The sequence below is a fragment of the Halichoerus grypus genome, chromosome 5, assembly GCF_964656455.1.
Source record: "Halichoerus grypus chromosome 5, mHalGry1.hap1.1, whole genome shotgun sequence".
Classification (NCBI taxonomy): domain Eukaryota; kingdom Metazoa; phylum Chordata; class Mammalia; order Carnivora; family Phocidae; genus Halichoerus; species Halichoerus grypus.
In genome coordinates, this window is record NC_135716.1 from 16228691 (window position 1) to 16253412 (window position 24722).

The 24722-nt window shown below is 32.1% G+C and overlaps 1 protein-coding gene across 3 annotated transcripts in view; it reads left to right on the plus strand.

The window, feature by feature from the left end:
- Positions 1–24485, plus strand: part of TMEM65 (transmembrane protein 65) — a 63656-nt gene extending 39171 nt beyond the window's left edge. The window contains exons 2-8 of one of the 3 annotated variants that reach the window (XM_078072043.1): positions 2942–3037; positions 4494–4538; positions 7172–7239; positions 11786–11840; positions 12712–12754; positions 15201–15291; positions 21655–24485. In XM_078072043.1, the coding sequence (XP_077928169.1) occupies positions 2942–3037; positions 4494–4538; positions 7172–7239; positions 11786–11840; positions 12712–12754; positions 15201–15291; positions 21655–21756 (500 nt within the window). In that variant the 3' untranslated portion in view covers positions 21757–24485. Of the gene's footprint in view, positions 1–2941; positions 3038–4493; positions 4539–7171; positions 7240–11785; positions 11841–12711; positions 12755–15200; positions 15307–21654 lie in introns of all 3 variants that reach the window. The other 2 variants (XM_036116674.2, XM_036116676.2) reach the window with 2 other exon arrangements.
- The last annotated feature ends 237 nt before the right edge of the window (positions 24486–24722 follow it).

Consider the following 24722-nt stretch of genomic DNA (forward strand, 5'->3'; position numbering starts at 1 on the left):
ATCTTTTACCATCCATTTATTTTCAATCTACTAAAGTGTAATTCTTATGGATATCTTATAGTTGGGTCTTGCTTTTTTATGTTTTGACAATCTCTGCCATTTATTTGGAGTGTTTAGTCCATTAACATTGAATGTAATTATTGATGTGGTAGGATATAGGTTTGCTGTTATACTATTTGCTGTTTGTCCCTCTGTTCTCATTTCCTGCATTGTTTTGCCTTAATTTAATATTTTTTAAAAATTCCCTTCAAATTATTTACTAGCTTTTTAGCTGTATCCTCATTGCATTTTGTCTGTATGTGTGATTGCTCCAGGCATTACAAATATGCATTCTTACTTCTTCATAGACTACTTAGAGCTAATATTGTATCACGTAATAGACATTGTAGAAATATTACAACCAAATTACCAAATTGGTCCATTTGTAACCTCCTTCATCCTTTATGCTTTGATGTTATATGAATTACATCTACATATCTTATAAACTCCATAAGACAGAGTTAAAATTTTTTTCTTTTAGACAGGTCTACGTAGATTAAATTACTAGGGAAAAAGTAGTTTTTTATATTTACCCAATATTTACCATTTCTGATACTCTTCATTCTTTCCTGAAGATCCCTCTGCCCAACTGGTATTTCCCTTCAGTCTAAAGAACTTGCTTTCACATTTCCTATATTGCAGGTTGGCTGGCAACATATTTTCATAGTTTTAGTTTATCTAAGATACAGTTTGCTTTCATTCTTGAAGGATATAATCTTTCTGGATATAGAATACTGCATTGACAGCTTTTTTTCCTTCTTGAAGTATATATAAATCATTGTTTTCCTTTAACGTGTCATTTTTTTGTGACTGCTTTCAAGATTCCTTTTTCTTTATCATTGATTTTCTTTATCCTTATTCTACCAGGGGTTCCCTGAACTTTCTTGAATCTTTTGAAATTTTGTCTTCCACCAAATTTGGGAAATTATTAGGCATTATTTACTTAAATATTTTTTGGTCTTTTCTTTCTTCTCCCTTTTTGGAACTCCAGTTATACGTGTATTGACTTTTTGATATTTAGCCACAAGTCTGTGAGACTGATTCATTATTTCTCAATCCTTTTATTTTCTGTTCTTCAGATTGGGTTATTTTTATTGATCTATCATCATATTCACTCTTTGTTTTATAACCTCCATTTTGCTTTTAAGCCTATCCAATTAATTTAAAAATTTCAGATAATACATTTTTCAGTTCTAGGACTAGAGTTTGGTTCTTTTTTATAGTTTCTATTTGACTATGTTTTCATTTATATTTTTGAATATATTTTTAATTGATACTTTAAAGTCCTTGTCTGCTACTTATAACATTTGAATCACTTCAAAATTGATCTCTGTCTATTGTTTTTTCTCCTGAAAATGGGTCATGTTTTCCTGTTTCTTTGTGAAATAATTTTGGATGATATCTTAATCACTGCTGCAATTACCATGTTGTAGAGACTCTGAGTTGTGTTTTATTCTTCTAAAAAATTTCAGTTTTTCTTTACTTGTTTTAGCAGGCAGTTGATGGTTAGGCTCATACTGCAAACTCTGTTTCTTGGTGTGTAGCTCAAATCTTCAGTTATTTTACCCTTAGCTAGCATTTTTTTTTTTTTTTAACTGCAAATGTGTAGTTCACAGGTCAGCCATACATTTGAACTGACTGTATATACTGGATTTAGGCTCCTCCTTTCTGACTCTATCCTTTCCAGGACTCCCCTTTCACTTTCCAGTGGCTTTGGTTACCTTGCACCCTATCCACTGCTTCTTCAGGCCAGAAAGACTGAAGATTTTTTGTTTGAGTTTTAGTTGGGTTGAGGCTGCCCTCGGGCCAAAAGCTGCAATAAACAGGTAACTCACTTAGTTCCATTCCTTTTTCTAAGTGTTGATTCCTTTCCAGAATCAACCTGTTTTTGGTCATTTTCTAGTGCATTTTGGTAGTTATTTATTTATATATGTTTGTGTATAGTGTGTATTTATTCTATGCAGGAGAATTGGTGTTGTAGGAGGTTACTAATAAGCCAATCGTAGAAGTAGAACCAGATTTTTTTTAAGCTAAAATCATTGGAAAATATGGTATGGTGAAGTACAATCTTAATGGTTTTCTTATTTTTTAAAGATATTCAGAAAAAGAAGAAAGCATGATGTATATCAGACACACACATACACACACAGAAACTGAAAGAACTAGTTTTTCTAACTCCAAAGTCTTCTTAATGAAATATTAGATTAGAGTACATTTCCAGTGTAAGTACAGATAGTTTACAATATGTCAAAAGAAAATTTTGTATAGATTTTTAAAACCTGTATAGATTGCATGGGCTTATTTCCAAGATGGAGTTCTGTTTTATATTGTACATCCAATGTTTTTCACTTCTGATATATATAGTTTTGATTCAGTTAACATAGTAAAGAAGGTAATTTACAATGTCAAAGTCCTCAAAATGATCAATTTATGATCTAAAAAAATTTTGATGGATAATTTCCAGTATAATTTCCACTTTCTAGGAAATGTTCCTTTCATGTTTCCTCTTGCTACTCAATAGGCTCTTTGTAAAGTAGGAGGCAGAATCTCTGCTTTGATTTTACTTTATTCTCTGTGCCAGTGGTTTTCCTCCCTACTCTATTCTCCTTTATATTTCTTTCTCTTTCTCAGTCTTTAAAAATTTTATTTTTTCATTACTTTTAATTTTTTAATCCTTATGGGTAATAGGAAAGGAAGATTAGGAATATTGATTATATTATTTGGTGGTTTTCTCTTTGCTGCACCTTATACATTTGCCTACCTCCTATCCTTTCTTCTTAGGAGTTGTAAAATATTTTAAGTATTTTGCTCAGTATGAATATGTAGGGAATTTGACGAAGTAAAAGCAAGGACTCTGTATATTCTCATTCTATTGGGAAAGTCCTGCTTGTTGAATTTTTAGGTATTTCAAGATGTTCCAGTCAACTGACAAGGACTTCTCCTCACAGTGTCAGAACTGTAGTGATGATGAGAGTAATGCAACTAGCAAATAGTTCTGGTATGTAACCACTTTTGCATGTTTACTTCACCAGAAAACTCTGTGGAGTACAGCGGTATCCTATATTTCTTGTTAACATTTGGAAAACCATTTGCATGCTTTCAAAATAGATTTTGAGGTAATGGTGTTAGTCAATAAATAGAAAATATGTTTTAATCAGATGTGAAATTCTGCAAAGATTAGTATATCTTCATTTCATAACTCCTCTAAAAAAAGGGAAAACAAAATTTAAACTTGCATTCTTAGAACTTTCTGAATAATATGATAATTGACTAAACTCAAGGTTTTAGTGTACTTCTTGTTGCAGAACCATTTTGGTACTATATGTGTTTTTAGTAAAATACCATTCACAAATATGGACGATACTTCTTTTTTATATAGCTTATCAGTGGAAATTTATTTGCTTTTTACTTTTCTAAAACCAAATTCTTTAGTTCTTATGTTGTTGTAGATTATAAATAAATATTTTAGAAAATATATATCCAGTTTATAATGTATTTCCTTGGACAGTCCAGTTATACTAAATCTTTAGAACAGTGTGATTTGTGGTGTGGGTTCTTCTCCATAGACTGTCAGTTAATTCTTTTGGACTGGATGAGGATAAAGAAAGTATGTTCTCTGCCATTTTACCATAGCTTACTCTTGTACTTATACAAATGGTGAGATGGTTATTGTTATGAAATTAGGTACATTGCTTATTTATAATAATTGTTAATTTTTAGATTTAATGATGGCACTTAAAGATACTTACTTTGATTTATACTTGGGAAAACTTTGTGTGTTTATTATGCTATATATTATAAGTAGTTTATTGTTACTTAGGATTTTGAATAGCACCCTACTTTTTTGGGTCATTTTATTGTGTAGAATATTCTATATTATCCAATAGTATATAGGTTTCAAAACTCAAAATATTCAGTATATTATCAAGGGAGATTAAGGAACAGAACACAATCCAGTGAAGTCATTGTTGTAATACTTTGCTTTAAAAATGTTATTTTCTGTTTTTTAAAGGATATCTACGTCTATTTGAATATTCTTTTTTCTACTATCAATGTTTGTTTGTATATATAATTCTTAAGTCATTTATCACTGCATCTTAAAGAAGCTATATTTCAAAGGGTTTTTTTTTTTTGTAATTAATGTAAACAGGTTCATTATATAGATGCAAGGATTTTAAAAACACAAAAATGAACAACTAATGATTACCCAAGGTCATAAGTTCCATGGTAGACTTGTAACTAAAGTTCAGTTTTGTTTTCTAGCCTTGTAATTTAATCCATACCAAGTATTATTTTCTGTATGGATAACTTTGGTCCATTAACCTACAAAAATTTATGAATAAACTTTGATATTCTCACACTTTGTAAATCTGCTGGTATTTTCTTTATTGTAATAAAAAAGAAATCATGCTATAGTAACTAATTCTTGACCTAAACCCTTTTTTCCCCTTTAGAAAAGTTGGAAGCTCTACCACCCACCCCAGGACAGCTGAGATATGGTAATGGTTCTATAATTGTTAAATATCTGTGCATCTATCTTTTAGATATAAAATAACTGTATCATTTACTGTTAATATAGATGAGTCAGTAAATTTAATTTTTCCAGATAGAGTGGGTTATCTAATTTATCATGCCGAAACAAAAAGTTTATAAACTTGGTTTACAACATATTATAATATTATGGAATCAGTATCTAACATTGTTAAACTGTTGTTACCATCTAGAAATAAAATTATGCTTATGGTAAGGTTTTCTTAATTCCCAGAAAAAAGGATATGTTCACTTTAGTTTGGATTTAAGTTGGGTAATTTCAGAACTAGAAAGTCTGGGCTAGGTAGAACTGTTCTCTGGTGGAGGAAATACTTATACAGCTTGCTGTTTATGATGATGAAGAAAGCTAAGTTCATTTAAGACCACCAGGAAGAAGAAGCTTATAATGGTGCTGGTGTGCTTTCTTTACTCTGTTAAGATGGGAATAAATAGTCAAGGCTAACACTGGCATAATGTAAAACAGTTTGGGATCTTATTATAAAGACAGTAAAAGAAGAGAATGTTTTAACAGTACAGTGAATTCGAGTAGGTTGTAAGCGAAAGCTAAATAGTAGATGTGATTTGCTGTTTTAGAGTAGTATTTCCCAAAGGAAATTGAAGAAATCACAAATTAATAGGAGATCATTACATACTGGAGAGCAAACTTACTTGATTTTTTAAAACTTATTAACTAGCCAGTTCTTTTTTCTCTCAGAGGTAGAATATAATTTATATTAGAAATAAGTAACTTTTCCCAAATACCAAAACATTTAAGAATTCTTGAAGACTTTAATTCCCCTGGTAATTTTTCCTGATTCTCCTAGCCTAGATTCATGCAAATTCATGTCCATAGCACTGTATAATACTATTATCAGTTGGTTATATTGAAATTAACTGTTGATATGGTATGTTATCATACCCAAATTTCTTGAGGGTTGGTAACCAAGTCTTACTTATCTTTGTATCTCATGCATGGTGGAGTGTCCAGTACATGTTTATTTAACAATTTGAAAATTGTATTTTTTCCTTTGTGTTGACAATAAATTTTTACTTATATGATGCATTTATTTAGGTCTAAGCATAAAAACATGATATATTTTATACTTCAAAGTTGCTTATTATAAAATTTTGAATGTCTAGTAGTTAAGCAACTAGACTTAGGCAAAATCAAAGAACTAAGGCTAGACTCTTTAATTGAGAAATCCCATTTCATTAATGTGCTATTTGATTTTTACCATCTTTAATAACTTTTAAAATAATACCTTTTAAAAAATAATATTCTTTATAATTAAAAAGATGCTACTTTTTATCTTGAACATTCTTACTTGATAGCAAGAAGAAGTCTGAAATGATCTAGGATATATACACCCTTTTCCTGTGATCTTAGTCTTCCAATAGTGGTTTTGGGTAGAGTGTTTTTTTGTTTTGTTTTGTTTACTGTTTATTAGCCTTTCCTGGGTTGGTGCAGAACTCACTAGACTAATGTCAAATTTTTTTAACTTCTGGATTATATTTTAATTACACTTTCTATGGACTTAACTGCATTAAAAGGAAAAACACATACAACCAATTCGCTTAAGGAACTATTTTTTGGATATGTTATAAAATTCACAAGTTTGATGCTTATCTAAAAAAGTCATCTGTTGAATTGTTGTTGGCTATATCTTGGCAATTATATAGATGAATCAGAATAAAGTCTTTTAACTAGCCCAGCTTTTAATCTGTTTCACAGTCTGCCTTCAATTGTCTTAATATGGAATTCTCTTCCTTTCCAGGTTAGTGGTCCTCAACTTAATTAACTAATATTCATTGAGTATCTGGTATGCACTATGCATTCTGCAACGTGCTGAAGATCCAAATATGAAAAAAATGAGACTGAATGTATAAAATTTATATAGGTATTAGTTCTTCCTAGTTACACTTCTATTATGTCAGGTCATTCAGATTCTGTATTAGATAGATAAGGTAAAGTGTGCCTTTGTTAGGAAGAGGCCAAATTACGTTTTGATTTAAATCAAATAGTTTGTGAAAGCTTTCAGGGATTCTGATATTGTGAGGGGGGAAGAGACTGCATATAGATGGCTAATATAAATGAGATAATCACATTTTTCTCACATTTGTCCAAAAATTGTTTAGTGGGTAAAAGTGACCATATAGCTTCCCTGAAATTGATTCAGGGTATTTTTTATTATTTCTAATATGGATATTAATTTTATGATATCAGTCTTTAGGTATAAGAAACAGATGGATATCAATAGTAATTAAACAGGTAAAGCATGGTACTCATAATATGTATTTACTTACTTGTTCTGCCGTTAACTGTATGTACTTTTTATGTGTAGCTAGTAAGAAAACAACCCAGAAATCTAACACAGTTATTTTTACATGTTACATGTTTTTTAATTTTGTTTTGTTTCCCCAGTGTGGCTTCTAGGAAGTAGTTAAACTTATAGCAGGAGCAGAATCTTTTGGCTATGGGGAATGAAAAGCAAATTTCAAAGGTTGTCAGATCTATTTAGGAGTCTTTAATCATATGGTCTGTTTTCTCATTTAAAGTTAATAGAAAACCTAAAATATATTTTCTCTTTTCGATGTTTTTCAGTATTCATCCACAATGCGATACCTTTCATAGGGTTTGGCTTTTTGGATAATGCAATTATGATTGTTGCAGTAAGTTCTTTCTTTCACCCCTTCTATTTTGAGTTAATAAAGAAATTAATGTGGTCTAAATTTTCCTAATAATTTATATATCCTAGCTATAAAATTTTAGTTAACATCATAATGAACAAGGCTACTTTTTACTATATTTCATGTTAATTAAACTATCATTCAGTTTTAAGGCATTATATGTATTAATCATTAAGACTTTTGGTAAAGCATTGACAATTATAAACATATTTATTAGGTCTATATTATTCTGTTCTAGTTTCAACATTCTTATTAAAGGAAAAAGTATATAAAATTTTCTGATGTTCTTTAATTTTACTGACAGTTCTCATCACATATATGTTATTTGGTTAGTTCCTTGTTTAGTTTCTCCATGCAGAAATGTTTTAAAGGGTGTTTTGATGTAGTCTATCCATTTGACCCAAAGGTATTTTAAATTTTAGTTGAGAATACTGAGTATATCTCCTTTTTGTCTTTGTTCCATTGTAGTGTTTTAAAAAAGTTCCCCTTTGCTCTGGTCATTTTAATGTAAGTGTGTCCTTTAAAAGTGTTTAGTCTCGGAGAAGGCTTCTTTACCTTTCCTACCATTGAATGGCACCTTTTGTTAATGAATAACAATATTGGTCACTGGTCCAATTTCTAAAGTCAGAGATGAGTCCATGATTAAAATGCAAGTCTTCTAAAACTGCCCAGTGCTCTATCCACTTCTCTTCACTGACTCTAACTTGAAAAAAATGATTTTAGGATTATTGAATATGAGAAAAATACATATGAGAGCGAGGGTTTTTTTTGTTTTGTTTTGTTTTTTGTTTTTTTGGTGTCTTGGAGGTCATATGTATTACAGATGGACATAAATAGAATATTTGGTTTCAAAACAGGGACTAAAAGTATAATTTACATTGTGTAGATTATAAAATTTGCTTAAAGAATATCTAAAATTCTTAAAAGAATATCTAAAAAGATTTTTTTTGCTATTATATAGTCTCATCTTATGTCAGATTAATGGTGCTCAGCTATCCAGAAAGTCTGGCTCCTCACCTTGTTGACATAGCAGGAAGGTATCCTGATGCTTAAATAGTCACAGCAGGTGCTCTAGCATGCGCACAGCTTGAATGTGGAAGCACCCATTGTGTAGTTCTTTAGCAAAGCAGCCTGGCAAGAGCCTCTAAAATATAATTTCAGAATGCTGGTTTTTTGACTGACTGTGACATTTTCCTAATATGTATATAAGAATTAAATTGGCCAATTTATATATCTGTAAATATTCAGCAACTTGGAACCACACTGCTTTTAGTGAAATTACTAAAATTTGAGTTGGTTAGATTACTGAAATAGATACTACATAATAAATCATATCTAATTATAATGAAAACCCCCATTATGATGAATTTATAAGCTGTAGGTAAGACTTGATGTGTTTTTAAATAGATTGTCTGAATTAAAGTTTCTCTGTGACAAATATTTCTTTCGGTTTTTATACAATTTAATATTTAAATTTCTCTTAATTGACAGCTGGTATCCATACTACCACCTTCATATTCATTTGTTTTTTCCGCCTCAATAGGGCAGACCTTAGATAGTCAAATACTAAAAGACTATTGAGGAAGTATTGAGATGATATATTTTGCATAAAGAAGGGTGAATAGAGATTTTGAAGAGAGATCGGAATAGGGAAACTGGGTAGCTTCATAGATTGTGAACTTTACAGTGTGCTATTACTTATTTGAAATAAATATCTAAAGTAACAGATAATCTGCATCTAAATACAGCTACCAATAAAGTGAAACACACACTCTAGAGTCAAATTATTGTAATGTTGTTTACTGTTTTCTGTTACTCGGCCTATGTCTCATTGTTAGTATAACTGAGAGTGAACTATTTTTCCAGGTCTGAGATGGTTGACTCCAAGTTAGTAATGCTTGTTCTTGAAGTTTACATTGAAATCCAGTTTAAGGGACATAATACCAGTTTTTACTTATATAATATTGAGATAAATGTTTAGACCACTGGCTTCAGTACCTGAGTAAGAGCAGTATGTGTAGCAAAATTGTTATTCAGTGGTAATTGCAAACTAGTTCAGGGACAGTGCAATTTCCCAAGGAGGTTTTAAATAGACTGCTGAAACTAAAATACATAAATAATATAACTAGAGTCTATGAATAGGAAAATAAGTAGTCATCATTATCTTAAGAATGTTTTTCACCTTTTAATTTTTTAAAAACACTGATTGACTCCTAACATTGTGGGACAGCTATGACTGTTTTAAGATAGTAAGTGAAGGAAATATTTGATTCTTCTTTTCTGTCATGCCACTGACATTTGATGTTTTCCTCTTTCCTGTTGTCCTCTCTTGGTTGCTAGTCTAGTTGTAGTCATCAAAACAAATTCCTATGTAACTTCCTGTAATAGACTGACCTTTATTGTTGGCTGCTGTTCATACTCAGCCTTTGGTTTCATAGTTTTTTATTATATTTTTATATTACTAGGATTGCTTTTTATGACATGTTTTGGTGGTTTTTTTGGATTATGTTTCTTACAATTTAATTGGAATAGAATTTGTTAGAATTCTAGAGTAGTTTAATTGTATTCAGATGATGAACCAGATATAAATTTAAGATAATTAGTATTAGATGTACAAGATAAAACTTGATGTAACTATGGGAAAAAGTAAAGACTGGTAGTCCATTGTCCTAAAACTGTCTTTGACTTTATTTGAAGCTTTTATGTTATTAGAAGGTCCTTCAGGTTTCTTAAATTCAACTAAATGATTAAGCATTTGAATACTTTTTAAATACATGTATTGCAAACAGAGTTTTCCTGGGGCATTCCTAATGATTTGTTGCTGCTAAGGATGCTATATTTATTTTTTATATACTGTACCTGTCAGGTGCCTTTGTTCTATATTAGTGCTCCAGTTTTTTGTGGGGGTTTTTCTTGTGTTTTTTTTTTCCCCATCCATATTAAAGATACACATCTTTATTCCTTATGCATGGTCTGTTCCTTTTTTTCTTCAGAAATCTGTTTCTTTTGGATTCCTTCACAACCTTCCTTGTGATTTTAAATACCTCGGAGACTTTTATGCATCAGGCTTTTCTCTCCATATCCAACAAGAATTGTATTTTATTTTATTTATTTTTTAAGATTTTATTCATTTATTTGAGAGAGAGAATGAGAGAGAGAGGACATTAAGGGGGGGGGCGAGGGTCAGAGGGAGAAGCAGACTCCCTGCTGAGCAGGGAGCCCGACGCGGGACTCGATCCTGGGACTCCAGGATCACGACCTGAGCTGAAGGCAGTCGCTCAACCAACTAAGCCACCCAGGCGCCCCAAGAATTGTATTTTAAAGGGGTGGAACCAAAAGGCCTAGGCGAGAGAAAAATGAGGAAACTAACTCAGCTTCTCTTCAGTTGTTTTTTTTTATTTTTATTTTTAAGATTTTATTTATTTGAGAGAGAGCACAAGCAGGCGGAGGGGCAGAGGGAGAGGAAGAAACAGATTCACTGCTGAGCAGGGAGCCCAATGCGTGGCTCGATCCCAGGACCCTGGGATCATGACCTGAGCCAAAGGCAGACACTTAACCGACTGAGCCACCCGGGAGCCCCTCTCCAGTTTTATAAATAATTGAGTAATGCAATATTTCTACATACCAGATAGGACATTCTTTTTTTTTCCCTCCATAACTATCATTGAGATTTTAAAATTTATTTAGAAATTTTCAATCATCAGTATTTAGGAGGAAAATTAAGTCTACTTATGGGAGCATTGCCCAAGCATTAGAACTCAATTAGCACAATAGATCATAGTATTTCTTCTTTATTCTGTAAATAACCCATTAGAATTGTTTAATCTTCTTCATTTCAGTTCCTTCTCTTTAAAGTGGAAGTAAAAATACAAGTCCCTCTTGTCTATAGGGGAATGGGATGGATGTAGAAAGTCAGAAACTCAGTAAATTCAGTACCTTGTTTTTTACTGAGGTTCTATCTATTGTGCAAAATGCTATTGTTGCTCATAAATGAATCATGTCGTCTCACTACTTAATGGTTAGAACTCAGTGTTATAAAGATAATTTTTGAAGTCTGTGATCTCTTGGGTCCCTAGAAATTAGTTTAGTTTGCTTTTTTTGTTACTCCTTTGATAGAGTAAATACCAATAATATAGATGTATCACTCAGAATTTAAAATTAGGTAAGTTGGTCTTTGTGTTCCAAGAGGTTTAAAGAATCTTTGTGGTTGGAAAATATAAATTCTAGATTTTTAATGATGGATTATATTGCTATTTGTATTATAATTATATTTGTTGCTATTTTTATTTTTTATAAAAGCCTAATTTTAATGAATCAAATGATATTGATGCTTCTGCATGAATGCATATATTTAATAGTTAAGTGCATTACCTCATTATATGAATATTTATGCATATTTTATATATATAATTTTGCTGCAATAACCTATGGGCTTAACCAATTTATCTGTTTTTATTAATACTTTGCTATTTTTATAGTCACTACAGCGTTAATTTTTAAGCTTAATTTCTTTGTAATCATTTTTCAGGGAACCCATATTGAGATGTCTATTGGAATTATTTTGGGAATTTCAACTATGGCAGGTATTTAATAAGTCATATTATTATTCCATTGTACTTATATTTATAAAACATTTTAGCAGGTTAGACTTAGAAGAGGATGATTTATTTAAATAAATTTACTCATTGAGATGTCTATTAGTTTGTCTCCTTAATCCTGTTCTTCAAATTCTTAATTTTGTATATGAAGCACTTTTTTCCTGAGAAATTTTAGGTACTTTATGTTAGTTAATAAGTAACAATGCTGTACTGACTATGTTAAAGTTAAGTTTTTCTCTTAATTCAGTGTTACCCCAAAACCTTTTTACTCTTGTTTTTACTAATTTATTTTCAAGTTGGGTAGAAAAATCAAAGAAGGAAATATAAGATTGAAAGTCTAATTTGGTTCTATTACTTTCTTTCCCCTAGTTACCACTCTGTTTTTCATGATAGTGAAATTTAGGAATGGTTCAGTGTTGTGTTTATTGTGTAGAAAGCATGAAGTGGATGAATTCATGAAAGAGTCATTTCTTCTCTGTGATTTTCTTGAATTTCAAAGCTATGCATAAAGCTTTACTTTAACTTCCAAATATCCAAATTTCCTTAAATGTAATGAAAGATAAAGCTACAAAATATTGTATAGGTATTGAAACCAAAATGGAAACTGGCTGCCACAACAGAAAAAATCCTACTACTTGATGGAAGGAGAACACTATAATCCCAAGAGACTTGTGTTCTATTTTGAAATCTTGAGATTCAGAGCTATCCAATGAGTTACTTTGGATATAGTTGTTGTAGTTTCAGAAACTGTGATTACTCTTCCAGATCAGTGCTTTACTGATGATATAGTGATGTATTATAATGATTTTTCTGACTTCCATGTAACAATTCACTTATCCACTTCTCAATTTTTTAGCTGCTGCTTTGGGAAATCTTGTGTCAGATTTAGCTGGACTTGGGTAGGTCCATTCATTTATTCATTTGTGCATGTGTGTTGTTCTCTTTCTCTTCCCCATTCTTTAATTGAGAAAGATAAAAAATATGGGACATTTATTGTGTGTGTTTTCGAACTAAAGTTTTAAATTTAATATTTCTAAATCAGTAATACTAAAGCTTCAGTGTGCATCAAATACAAATACCTGGGTTATACCTCAGAACTTGTGTCTCTGGGTATAGGGACCTGGAATTTGTGTTTAAAATCTTCTCAAAAGATTGATACATGAAAAAGGTTTTCTAAGACGACTGTAATGTAAGCAGAGTTTAATTTTCATTTACTGAAGTATTCATGTGTATTTTATAGACATTTCCAAGGTGAGACAGGATTAAAACCAAGAACCCCATCATTATTTCACCCCACTCTTCTCCCACTAAGCTCAAAGATAAGAGAATGGCTCAAATGTGAGGATACTGACTGGGCATGTTTTCTGGAGAGAGGAACTTTCAAAAAGAATAATGGCCAGAGCATACATGGATGGGTTTGGCCTGTTTTTGCTCTCTTTATTCCATGTGGCTGGAATGATGAAACAAAGCAAGGATGTCTACTTAGAAAAGGCCAGCTTTCTCTCTTTCTCACTTTACATTCTGTCTTCCAAGCAGCACATGGCCTGGGCTGCCTCCTGAGCTTGAGGAAGGCTGGGAAGGATAAATTAGACTAAGTTGGCATTAATTATTGTGATAAACATAGTCTCTTTTGCTCAGTCTTTGGCTCTGTTTTTTCCTTCCATGGTTCATGAGAGTGGTAAGTTTTGAGATTTGGATTTGGGCCTACTAGAAGTTTACTTAGCCTTATAATCTAGGAAAAGGCAGCTTCATAAGTGATCTGACCCTGTGTATTAGAATTCTGTACTGCAGTTTGGGGCCAAAGCTACTGTTAAAACACAAAGTTTCTTTGCTTCTGGGCCAGGGCAGAAATTTTATATTTCTCAGATTCCTGACATAAATCTATAATGATATCACCCTTTACACATTCTGTTTCCCCATTTCCAACATTAAGGTTAATAGTGGTAATATTACAACTACTGTGATAGCTTTTTATATTTAATAGAACCAAGTGATCGAATAGATTTTAAGGCCATTTAATTTTAGATTGCATCATTAATTATTTTTGATTAGAGATTAAGATTTTGTTGGGAGTCTTTATATTTAAGAACTATTTCTCCTCTGCCTTGAAAAAATATCATTAAATAACAAATGCATTTTATTGATTCTTAGGTACCCAGTTTTTTTTAGAACTTAACATATCTGATATTAGGATCCATCTTATAACTGATGTATGCATAGTTTAACTGGCAAATATTTTTCTTTCTTACAGTTCACAAAGTGAGTTTATATCCAATAAATGATGGGAAGTTAGACTTGATAAATACTTGAGATTGCCCTGAAAATTCTAGGCTGTTTTACTTAGTATATAAATCTAATATTATATATGTATTTTTAAAGATTTTATTTATTTATTAGAGAGAGTGAGCGAGAGAGAGAGAGAGCGAGCGGGAGAAGGGGCAGAGGGAAAAGGAGAAGCAGACTTCCCACCGAGCAGGGAGCCCAACGTGGGGCTTGATCCCAGGACCCTGGGATCATGACCTGAGCCGAAGGCAGACACTTAGCCAACTGAGCCACCCAGGCACCCCAATCTAATATCATATGTTAACGTGCTTTGCTTTGAATTTGGAGTAAGTGCATGACTGTAATTTTATTGCAAAATTTTTTTGTATACCTTGAAATGATCTTTTAAAATAAGAGAGAGGTGTGCCTGGATGGCTCAGTCAGTTAAGCGTCTGACTTTTTTTTTAAGATTTTATTTATTTGACAGAGAGCACGTGTGCGCACAAGCAGGGGTAGCAGCAGAGGGAGAGAGAGAAGCAGGCTGTCTGTTGAGCAAGGAGCCCCATGCGGGGCTCAAACCCAGGACCCTGGGATCATGACCCAAGCCCAAGGCAGATGCTTAACCAACTGAGCCATCCAGGTGCCCCAAGCAGCTGACTCTTGATTTTGGCTCAGGTCATAATCTCAGGGTTGTGAGATTGAGTCCTGTGTTGGGCTCTGCACTGGGTGTGGAGCCTGCTTGAGATTCTTTCTCCCTCTCCCTTGGTCCCTCTCCCACCCCCTCAACCCCCCTCCTTGCTCTCTCTCAAAAAAATAAAAATAAATAAAATAAAATAAGAGAGAATAATTGCTCTAAGTCAATTAGTTTATCTATGTATGAATATATTAATATTAAAATATTTTGAACTGTATATATTTATGCACAATAAAAATGAAAATTGTAAAAAACATTTACACCATTTCTAGGGTGCCAGTTACAGGTGTAAAATTATTTTGTTTCTTTTTGTAGCAATTAGTTTGTTATCTGAGGACCTTTGTGTGTCTCTTTAAAAACTTATATTCTGTCCTTGTGTTTTTTTAAAGACTTGCAGGCTACGTTGAAGCTTTGGCTTCCAGATTAGGCCTGTCAATTCCGGATCTTACACCAAAACAAGTGGACATGTGGCAAACACGTGTTAGTACACATTTTGTAAGTACTTTATATGGTTTATGATAATGAATTCAGGTAGCCAGAGCAAGATACTGTATAGTTCAGTCCTTTGAGAAATTTGAGACTAAATTGATTTGAATGGAGTTTTTAACAAAAATTGTCTAAGCTTTGGCAGTTTTCAGAAGAACAATAATTTTTTATTGTCTATTTTTTGTAGGTGTACTTGATTTTTAGAATATTCTTCATATGATTCAGTTAATGTGAAGGAATATCTGTCATGTCCTAGAGACTGAAGGACATAAAATGAATATAAATTACAGTTATTTTTAAGAATTGTTTAGGTGAAGAACCAGACATGTAAACAAATTATAATTTAGTGCAGTTATAGAATTACGCACTAGATATAGCAATAGCACAAGTAAGAGAATTAATACTTTGTGGGGAGAAAATTCTTTTGGTGGGAAGATTTCTTGGTGATTATTGGATCTAAGCTGATTTTTGTGTTATTGATGAGATGTTTAGTAGGTGAACAAGAGAATTCTGAATACATTGACTAGCAAGTAGAAAGACGTGATAAAAACAGGGTATGTTCAGAGAAATACAAGAAATTAGGTATTGCTGGACTATAATATGTAGTAGTTGAAGATTGAAGCAGCAGTAGGAAACAGCATTGGAGAAGTAAGAATGGATCAGACAGGAAAGACATTGTATAAGCTATACTAAGGAGCTTGAACCTCATACCTAGGTGATGGAGTGCTAGTGAAGAATTTTAAATAGAAAGGAAACTGGATGGATCACAATGCCAACAATTAAGTCAAGAAGAAAAGGAGGAAGGACAAGTTAGTAAGAAAAGGTTATGAGTTCTGTTTTCGATTCAGTAAGTTGAATTTGAGATGCTTATAAGACATTCAAGTGGTGATACCTAGTAGGCATTTGGATTAAAAGTCAAGAGTTAGAGAGGTCTGAATTAGAGATGATGAGTATTATCAATGATACACCCATTCAACAAATATTCATTTTTTACCTACTGTATGCACGGTACATATGTAGGAGTTTTGAATATATTGGTTAACAAAACAAGATCTTTTTTTTCTGGTGGATCTTAATTTTAACAGTGGAGAGAAGACAATAAAAAATCTGATAAAATGTTTAATGTACTAGAAGTTCACAAATGTTAAAGGAATTAAAGAAAAAAAGAAGGCAGAGAAGGGTAAAAGAGGTTGGGAGTGCTGGGATGGAGATAGCTTGCAGGATTAAATAGGAGGGTCTGCAGGCCTCACTGAAAAGGTGATAGTTAAAACCATGGGAGAAAGTGAGATTATACAGGACAGTGCTTCTCAAAGTGTAATGCCAGGGCCAGCAGGATCAACACTACCTGGAAACTTGTTAGAAATGCAGATTTCATGTTCCACCTTAGACTTATCTATTTCTTTGTAAAAAATCATATATATGTGTCCATATCCTGCAATTTGTAGATAAATTGAAGTGAGATTAGCTGGCTAGTATCTGCCACAGTTGTTGAAGAATCAGGATATTCTAACATTCTAGCAATTTGGCTTAACATTTTAGCACTACAGTTAGGATCAAGAGAAGATTATTTTCCTGGGCTTTCTTCTCATGTAATTCATAATTCTGTTTTCTTTCTGTATTATAAGCAGATCCATTCCCTTTTCCTATTATAAAAGTACTTTAATTACTAAGCTAGTGTGTGTGTGTGTGTGTATAGTGTGTATACGTGTGTGTATTTTGATAAATCTTCTACCAGCATATGAAGTGATTCTATTTCTTAGCTGTTGACTCTGCTTCTTTTATGTTAGGATCAAATCTACTCTGTAACATAACATTCAATTAACAAATAGCCTGAAGTAATTTAAGTTAGTGATCAGCAATCTATTCATGACATAAGCTAACTCTGACATTTACCCATAATGGAATATATGCAAATGCACATGTGGGTTCCTGTTGACATAGGTTGTATTTTAAAACTTCATTTGTAATTTGGCTGTTTGAAACTCAGAAAATATTTTCTTGCAGAGCCATATTATGGATGTACTCAAGTTCTTAGGTTAGCCCCAGTGTAGTTAATTATAAGGCCTAGACTATCATAAGACCTGATAATAATATATAAGTAACTGATTTTTCAATGGAAAGATGTTTCAGGTTCTGAATCAGGGAGCCAGAAAAGGATATCCCACTTCTTTCCTCCCTCTCTGCCCTATTGACTTTATGCCCCATTGAGATAATTGGGTTGGAACTCATTAACTGGGAATCCTACAGTGAGTGGGGAGGAAAGCCTTGGTTTCCATGGACAATAGTAACAAGCATTCTAACAGAATGGGTGAGAAGTAGAAGTGGCAATGGACATTTCATGTGTATGGGAAAGTCCAGAATCTAAAATAAAATAGTCTCTCTCTGTGTTTATAACTAAATAGAAATGAATACAAACTTTCAGGTCAAGATAAGGATCTAGGATTAACTTTTTCAGCCTCTGGAATGAAGAAAATTTCTGCTTATTAAAACTCTGTAGGAGTGATTCTTTCCGAAGTTTGACATGATGAAAATGACAAGTCTGACTGTTAATATAAAGCATGGGCATACCACCATCACTACTACCATGACCAAAAACCCAAAAATAACAGAATTGAAAATATTTATGCAAGCTGTTGTCAAACACTAATGTCTAATCTTGAAATTTATCAGAAAACTTGTAGGGTCTGATAGATAAATGGACAATATATAGGAAAAAAACATTTTATTCAGAACTGTTGGTTATGTAGCTGTCATAGCACCTGTAATGTTTGATAGAACTTGTTTTATTTATTTGCTTTTCTCTGTATAGCTAACTGGAAGTTCCTGGGAGAGAGAGAGCGACTGCGTCTAATTAGGCTTTGTCTCTCTGGTAGCTAGCGCAGAGTTTGGCACGTAGTAGATTCTCAATAAATATTTATATGAAGAAATAAAACTTAATTGAAAGAGGCTTAACCTTGATGATTATCCTAGAAATGCAAATTTAAAAAATTATTTACAAAAATAAAAATTTAAAAGTGTTCATAGAGTAGGTACGGTTGTACAAAAATTGGTGTGTGTATATCCATGTACATATGCATATACAGTTGACCCTTGAACAAGCTGGGAGTTAGGGGCACCATCTCCCCCATGAGTTGAAAATCGACATAAAACTTTTGACTTCCCAAACACTTAACTACTAATAGCTTACTGTTAACTGGAAGCTTTACCAATAACATACATAGTCGATTAACACATATTTTATATGTTATACATATTATAAACAGTATTCTTACAATAAAGTAAGCTAGAGAAAAGAAAATGTTGCTAAGAAAATCATGAGGAAAAGAAAATACATTTAGGAGTACTGCACTGTAAAAACCCACATATAAGTGGATCCACACAGTTCAAACCTGTGTTGTTCAAGGGTCAACTATATTTCAATTGGTATATATGTTTTTGCAGTCATTTTTGTGTAGAATAGACAGCATGGCATTCATTACCTTATGAATATGCACAAATATTCATATTTGATTTTTAAATAAATCATTGGGAAAAACTATACATAAAAATGTTTATTGTAATATCACTTATACTGGTGAAAAAGTAGCAGTGACTTTTAATGGTATAAGGAGAGATTTAAACAGATTATAGGCCATCAGTTCAGTGGAATTTAGAAGTTTTCTATTAAGTTTATGAAATAGTTTGAAAAAAGAGCTTATTATAACATGTGTGGCTCTGGGGTAAGAATTGAGGCAGAAAACAAAGCTATGTTTACATAACAATTAGACCTACATATAATTAGGTATACATGGGAATAAATATTGAAAAGGAGTATATACAAAAGGAGCAAATCCAAATATATTGAGAGTATTTGGTGAGTTTTTTTTTTCCCCTATCTTCAGACGTTAAAATGTATGTACAATTTCTAAAAGGTATTTTTCTACTTGAATATTTCTTTGGTGTTATTTCATGGCAATTTGAAAAAACTTTTCCTAGTTGCATTGAACTTTAAATATTACTTGTTCTAGAACCTTTTTGTAGCTTATTTTTTTTTAATTGAAGTGTAGTTGACATACAATATTATATTAGTTTCAGGTGTACAACCTAGTGATTCAACAATTATATATATTACAAAATATCACAATTAGTATGGTCACCATCCTTCAGTATACAAAGTTATTATAACATTTTTGACTATATTTCCTATGCTGTACTTTTCTTTCTCATGACTTATTTATTTTATAATTGGAAATTTGTACTCTTATTGCCCTTCACCTATTTCACCCATCCCCTCCATCTCCTCCTCTCTGGCAACCACCACTTTGTTTTCTGTATCTATGGGTCTGTTTCTGCTTTTTGTTTGTTCTGTTTTTTAGATTCCACATGTAAGTGAAATCATATGTTATGTGTCTTTTTCTGTCTTATTTCAAGTACCATAATACCCTCTAGGTCCGTCTACGTTGTCACAGATGGCAAGATTTCATTCTCTTTTATAGCTGAGTAATACTCCATTGTGTGTGTGTGTGTGTGTGTGTGTACATGCACATACACATGTGTATACATACATATACACATGCAAATATACAAATGTATATATGTAGTATACATACATATGCGCAATATATATGTATGTATACATGCATATACACATACACCTGCATACATGTATATGTATGTGTGCATGCACATACACATATACTGCATCTTCTTTATTCATGTATTGATGGACCCTTAGGTTGCTTCCATATCTTGGCCATTGTAAATAATGCTGCACTAAATATAGGGTTATTTATATATCTTTTCAAATTAATGTTTTTATTTTCTTTGGGTAAATACCCAGAAGTGGAATTAGTGGGTCATATGGTATTTTTATTTTTAATTTTTTGAGGAGCCTTCGTTCTGTTTTCCATAGTGGCTACACCAATTTACATTCCGACCAGCAGTGCACAAGGGTTCCCTTTTCTCCATATCCTCATCAATATTTGTTATTTCTTGTCTTTTTTTTCTTAATTTCAGTCTAGTTAACATACAGTGTTAGTTTCAGGTGTACTGTAAATACAGTGATGGAAAAATTCTATATATTACTCAGTGCTCATCAAGATAAGATAATCCCCTTCACCTGTTCTACCCACCTCCCCTCTGATAACCATCTGTTTGTTTTCTATAGTTAAGAGTCTGTTTTTGGTCTGTTTCTCTTTTTTCCCCCCTTTGTTTTTTCTTAAATTCCACATATGATTGAAATCATATGGCATTTGTCTTTCTCTGACTTACTTCACTTAGCGTGATGCCGTCTAGATCCATCATGTTGTTGCATTCTTTTTTATGGCTGAATAATATTCGTGTGTGTGTGTGTGTGTGTGCACTTGGGCTGTTTCCATAGTTTAGCTATTGTACATAATGCTGCAATAAACATAGGGGTGCATATATCCTTTCAAATTAGTGTTTTTGTATTCTTTGGGTAAATACCCGGTAGTGTGATTACTGGATCATATGGTAGTTCTATTCTTAATTTTTAAAGGAACCTCCATACTATTTTCCACAGGGCTGCACCAGTTTGTATTCCTACCAGCAGTGCATGGGAGTTCCTTTTTCTCCACTTCTTGTTTCTTGTGTTTCTTATTTTAGTCATTCTGACAGGTGTGAGGTGATATCTCATTGTGCTTTTGATTTGCATTTCCCTGATGATTAGTAGTATTGAGCACTTTTTCATGTGTTGACCATCTGTATGTCTTCTTTGGAGAAATGTCTAGTCAGGTCCTCTGCCCATTTTTTAATCAGATTATTTTTTGGTGTTAAGTTGTATGAGTTCTTTATATATTTTGGATATTAACCCCTTATTGGTTATATCATTTATAGATATTTTCTCCCATTTAGTAGATTGCTTTGTCATTTGTTGATGGTTTCCTTTGCTCTGCAAAAAGCTTTTCAGTTTGAAGTAGTCCCAATTGTGTATTGTTGCTTTTGTTTTTTCTTGCCTGAGGATACAGATCCAGAAAAATGTTGCTAAGGCTGATGTTCAAGAGATTACTATGTTTTCTTCTAGGATTTTTATGGTTTCAGGTCTTATATTTAGATCTTTAATCCATTTTGAGTTTATTATTGTGTATCGTGTAAGAAAGTGGTCCAGTTTCATTCTTTTGCATGTAGCTGTCCAGTTTTCCCAACACCATTTATGAGACTATCTTTTCTCCATTACATATTCTTGCCTCCTTTGTCATATGTGGCTTATTTTTACATTTAAGTTACTATGATCAAAAGAAATGCAATTACAGTTGAATTTTATAATATATAGTAATTATTTATCATAGATACTTAGGCAAGGATTCTTCTTTCAGGGATAAAATAACTTTCAAAAAATGTTTTCTTTTGTTTCCTTAGGGCAAAGCTGTTGGGGTGACTATTGGCTGCATTCTAGGAATGTTTCCTTTGCTTTTCTTTGGAGGAGGTGAAGAAGATGAAAAACTGGAAAAGAAAAATTAACCCTCTTAGAGTATCTATAAAAAAATGTAAACTAATGTACCTCAATTACTAAATATGCTGTCACAACATTTAGGAATTAAGACAATAACAGTGTATAGATATGGGATCAAATAATTCAGCATGTATTATGGAAAACACTAACTTATTGTGGCTTGGTTTTCTTAGGACATCTTTTTAAAAAATGTTTAGTATCCATTTTGTGTAAATTGTTGAAATGCTTTTTCATCAATGGCAGTCAACATTTTACCTTTTTCTTTTTCTTTATATATCAAAATATCATTTAAGTATCAGTCATTGGCGTACTGTACTGAGTTGGGGTTTGAGTATTTGTTACTTCATCTGTGTGCATGCATGAAAGGATCCTCTGTCTTCGCTGTTGTTCTCTAGTTACAACTCAGCCTTGAGATTTTTGCCACATTACTTAAGGTGTTTAATATAAGTTAAAGGTTTTTTTTTTTTTTTACTCTATTTGGCAACATGAATTTTCTACTGTTTTACATTGAACATTTACAATCATATAATTTTAGTCATTTTTTAAACTCTTAGTCAATTCAAGATAAACACACACTTTAAGTATTTTAAGTATCTATTACTCATTTTAATTTTCTGACCTCACTGTCTCAAGAGCCAGAGGTTTAATCAGAATGAGTAATTATGTGGTGTCCCTACTACATAAAACCATGTATGTTAATAAGTGTATTATTTTCAGTTGATTTTTTTAATCTTTAATTTCTCAATTTTGAATCATAACATGGTAGCTTCTGCTCCTAAGCGGAAGAAAATGATTATTTTAGGGTCTTTTATAAATGGGGATTGTGGAATTAAGGTAAAATAAGGGGTTTGACATGACACTTGGAGATTAAGAGGCTAAAATTTTTTTTAGAGAAAAAGAAAATGGGAACTGTCAAGATGGCTTATGGTATAAGTGGTGAAGTTGAAGTTGTGTTTGGGAGGTTAATGAGATACAAATTTGATTGTTTGGGATGGATTTCTTTTTCCCCAAAGCATCTTCTCATCTGAATTGAATGAATCTGAGTCTCCATACTCATATTCCTGATGTCTTGTTTAGTGTGTTTTATTTCTGGATAACTTACTTTGAGGTGAAGACTAAATATTTTATACTTTTCTTTTTTGCTATGAATAGTCTAGTAGTCAAAAGTTACGTGAGGAGAAATCTTTTTTTTTTTTTTTTTGGTCTTCTTCTTTTGTGATGTTTAAATAATATTCTAGGTTGAGATTGCTTTTCAGCCTTGCGTATCTAACATATATAGTACAACTATATATGAGTCATAAATTTTAATTTTATGAGCCCTTAAAGTTTGTTAGCATGTGGTCTGTTACATATGCTAAAAAATTACTCTTACTTGTAAGAGTAAACACATCATGGAGGAGAAAAACTGAAATTAAAATAACTGTTTGGGCCACTGAAATTATTTATGTTGCTAAATAGATGCAAAAGAAGGAAAACTTCTAAGATGGCTGTATATATAGTTACCTTAGTTTAAAGTTTTATTTGCACATACTTACTTTGACCTCTTATTTTCAGAGGGGCTGTTTTTTCCCACAAGGCAATTTGTCATAAATTACCGTCTGTGCACTCCAAAATAATTTAGAGCTCTTCTTTAATCATAGATTTTTGAGAAAAAAGAAGAAAATAAATCATATAATATAAAAATAAATATATGACATTCTTATTATGTACAAATAATACGGTAGTCTCATTTGATCAAATTAGAATTATAGAACTTGACTTCTTAAGCAGAATTGTGGTTTTTATGTTCCACATAGTACTACATACACACCAAAAAGAATTTTTTTTATTATTTTAGCTGGAAGGATTAGAGTGCTTATTTAAACAATTTTTTTAAATGTCTAAGTGCATTTGTTCCTAACTTGTATATTGCCAGTCTTTTCTGTTTTCTAAAAACTATTTTATTGTGGTGCTTAAATTTTCTTATTAATTAAATCCCACATCCAGAAACCTTGCCTGTGAGTTTAGAAAGGGCTTTGATTATTGGTTTTCACTTTTTGCTTTTGAAAGTAATCCAGTCCTACAGAAGATTTCAATTTAGTTGAATGTCTACAGAATTATTTAAAGTGTCAAAACATAGCATATATAACCTTCATGTTGAAAGATATTTTAATTTGGGGGCACAATAAATATGTGAATCATTCAGATAATTAACTTTCAAAAAATGGAGACCTTTTGTCCTTAACCTAAGGTACACATCTTTTCAAGATCTTACTCTACATGAGTATTGGTGCTTGGCACCAAGTGATTTCTGAAAAATGGCTCCCTTTAAGATAATGACTTCATAAAATCATAGTTTCATGGTACTTGTCACAAATAATCTTATTTCAGATTGAAACTGGAATCTTTTTTCTCATATTAGCTATTTCTTTATTGGAAGCACCATAACTATAGTTAAATACAACATGAGCTACTTTAGTACTGTTCGTTTGAAATTCATGTTGTCTGTGTATTACGATTTATTGACTTGTTGATGCATGTGAATTGGGTGCATTTTGTTGCCACTGTATGTTAAATGGTGACCAATGTTTTTACAAAGGAATTGAACAAAAAAATATCTTTTAAAAAATTTGGAATGTGGTTTTGATTTTGAAATTTGATTTTCTTCCTAATCTCTAAGGGACGACTCTGGTTATTCTGTCACTAAAGGAAATAGAATAAATAAATGCAGATTTTTTACAGGGTTGTAGCAATGTCACTGAGACAGTAAAATGGAATTATTTACTACCTCCCTCAAATCCACATTGGTGATCCATTACAGATTATGAGAGAAGAATGATCCTATATTGAGACAATTTGATCTTTAATAGGATGTCAAAAATAACACTAGAGAGATTGGCATAAATCACACTGATGGGTCTTTACAGCAGAGATATCCAAGCCTTCTGTAGAATAATGCCTCATTTACTCCTTTTCTGTAGGAGGTGAATTTTGA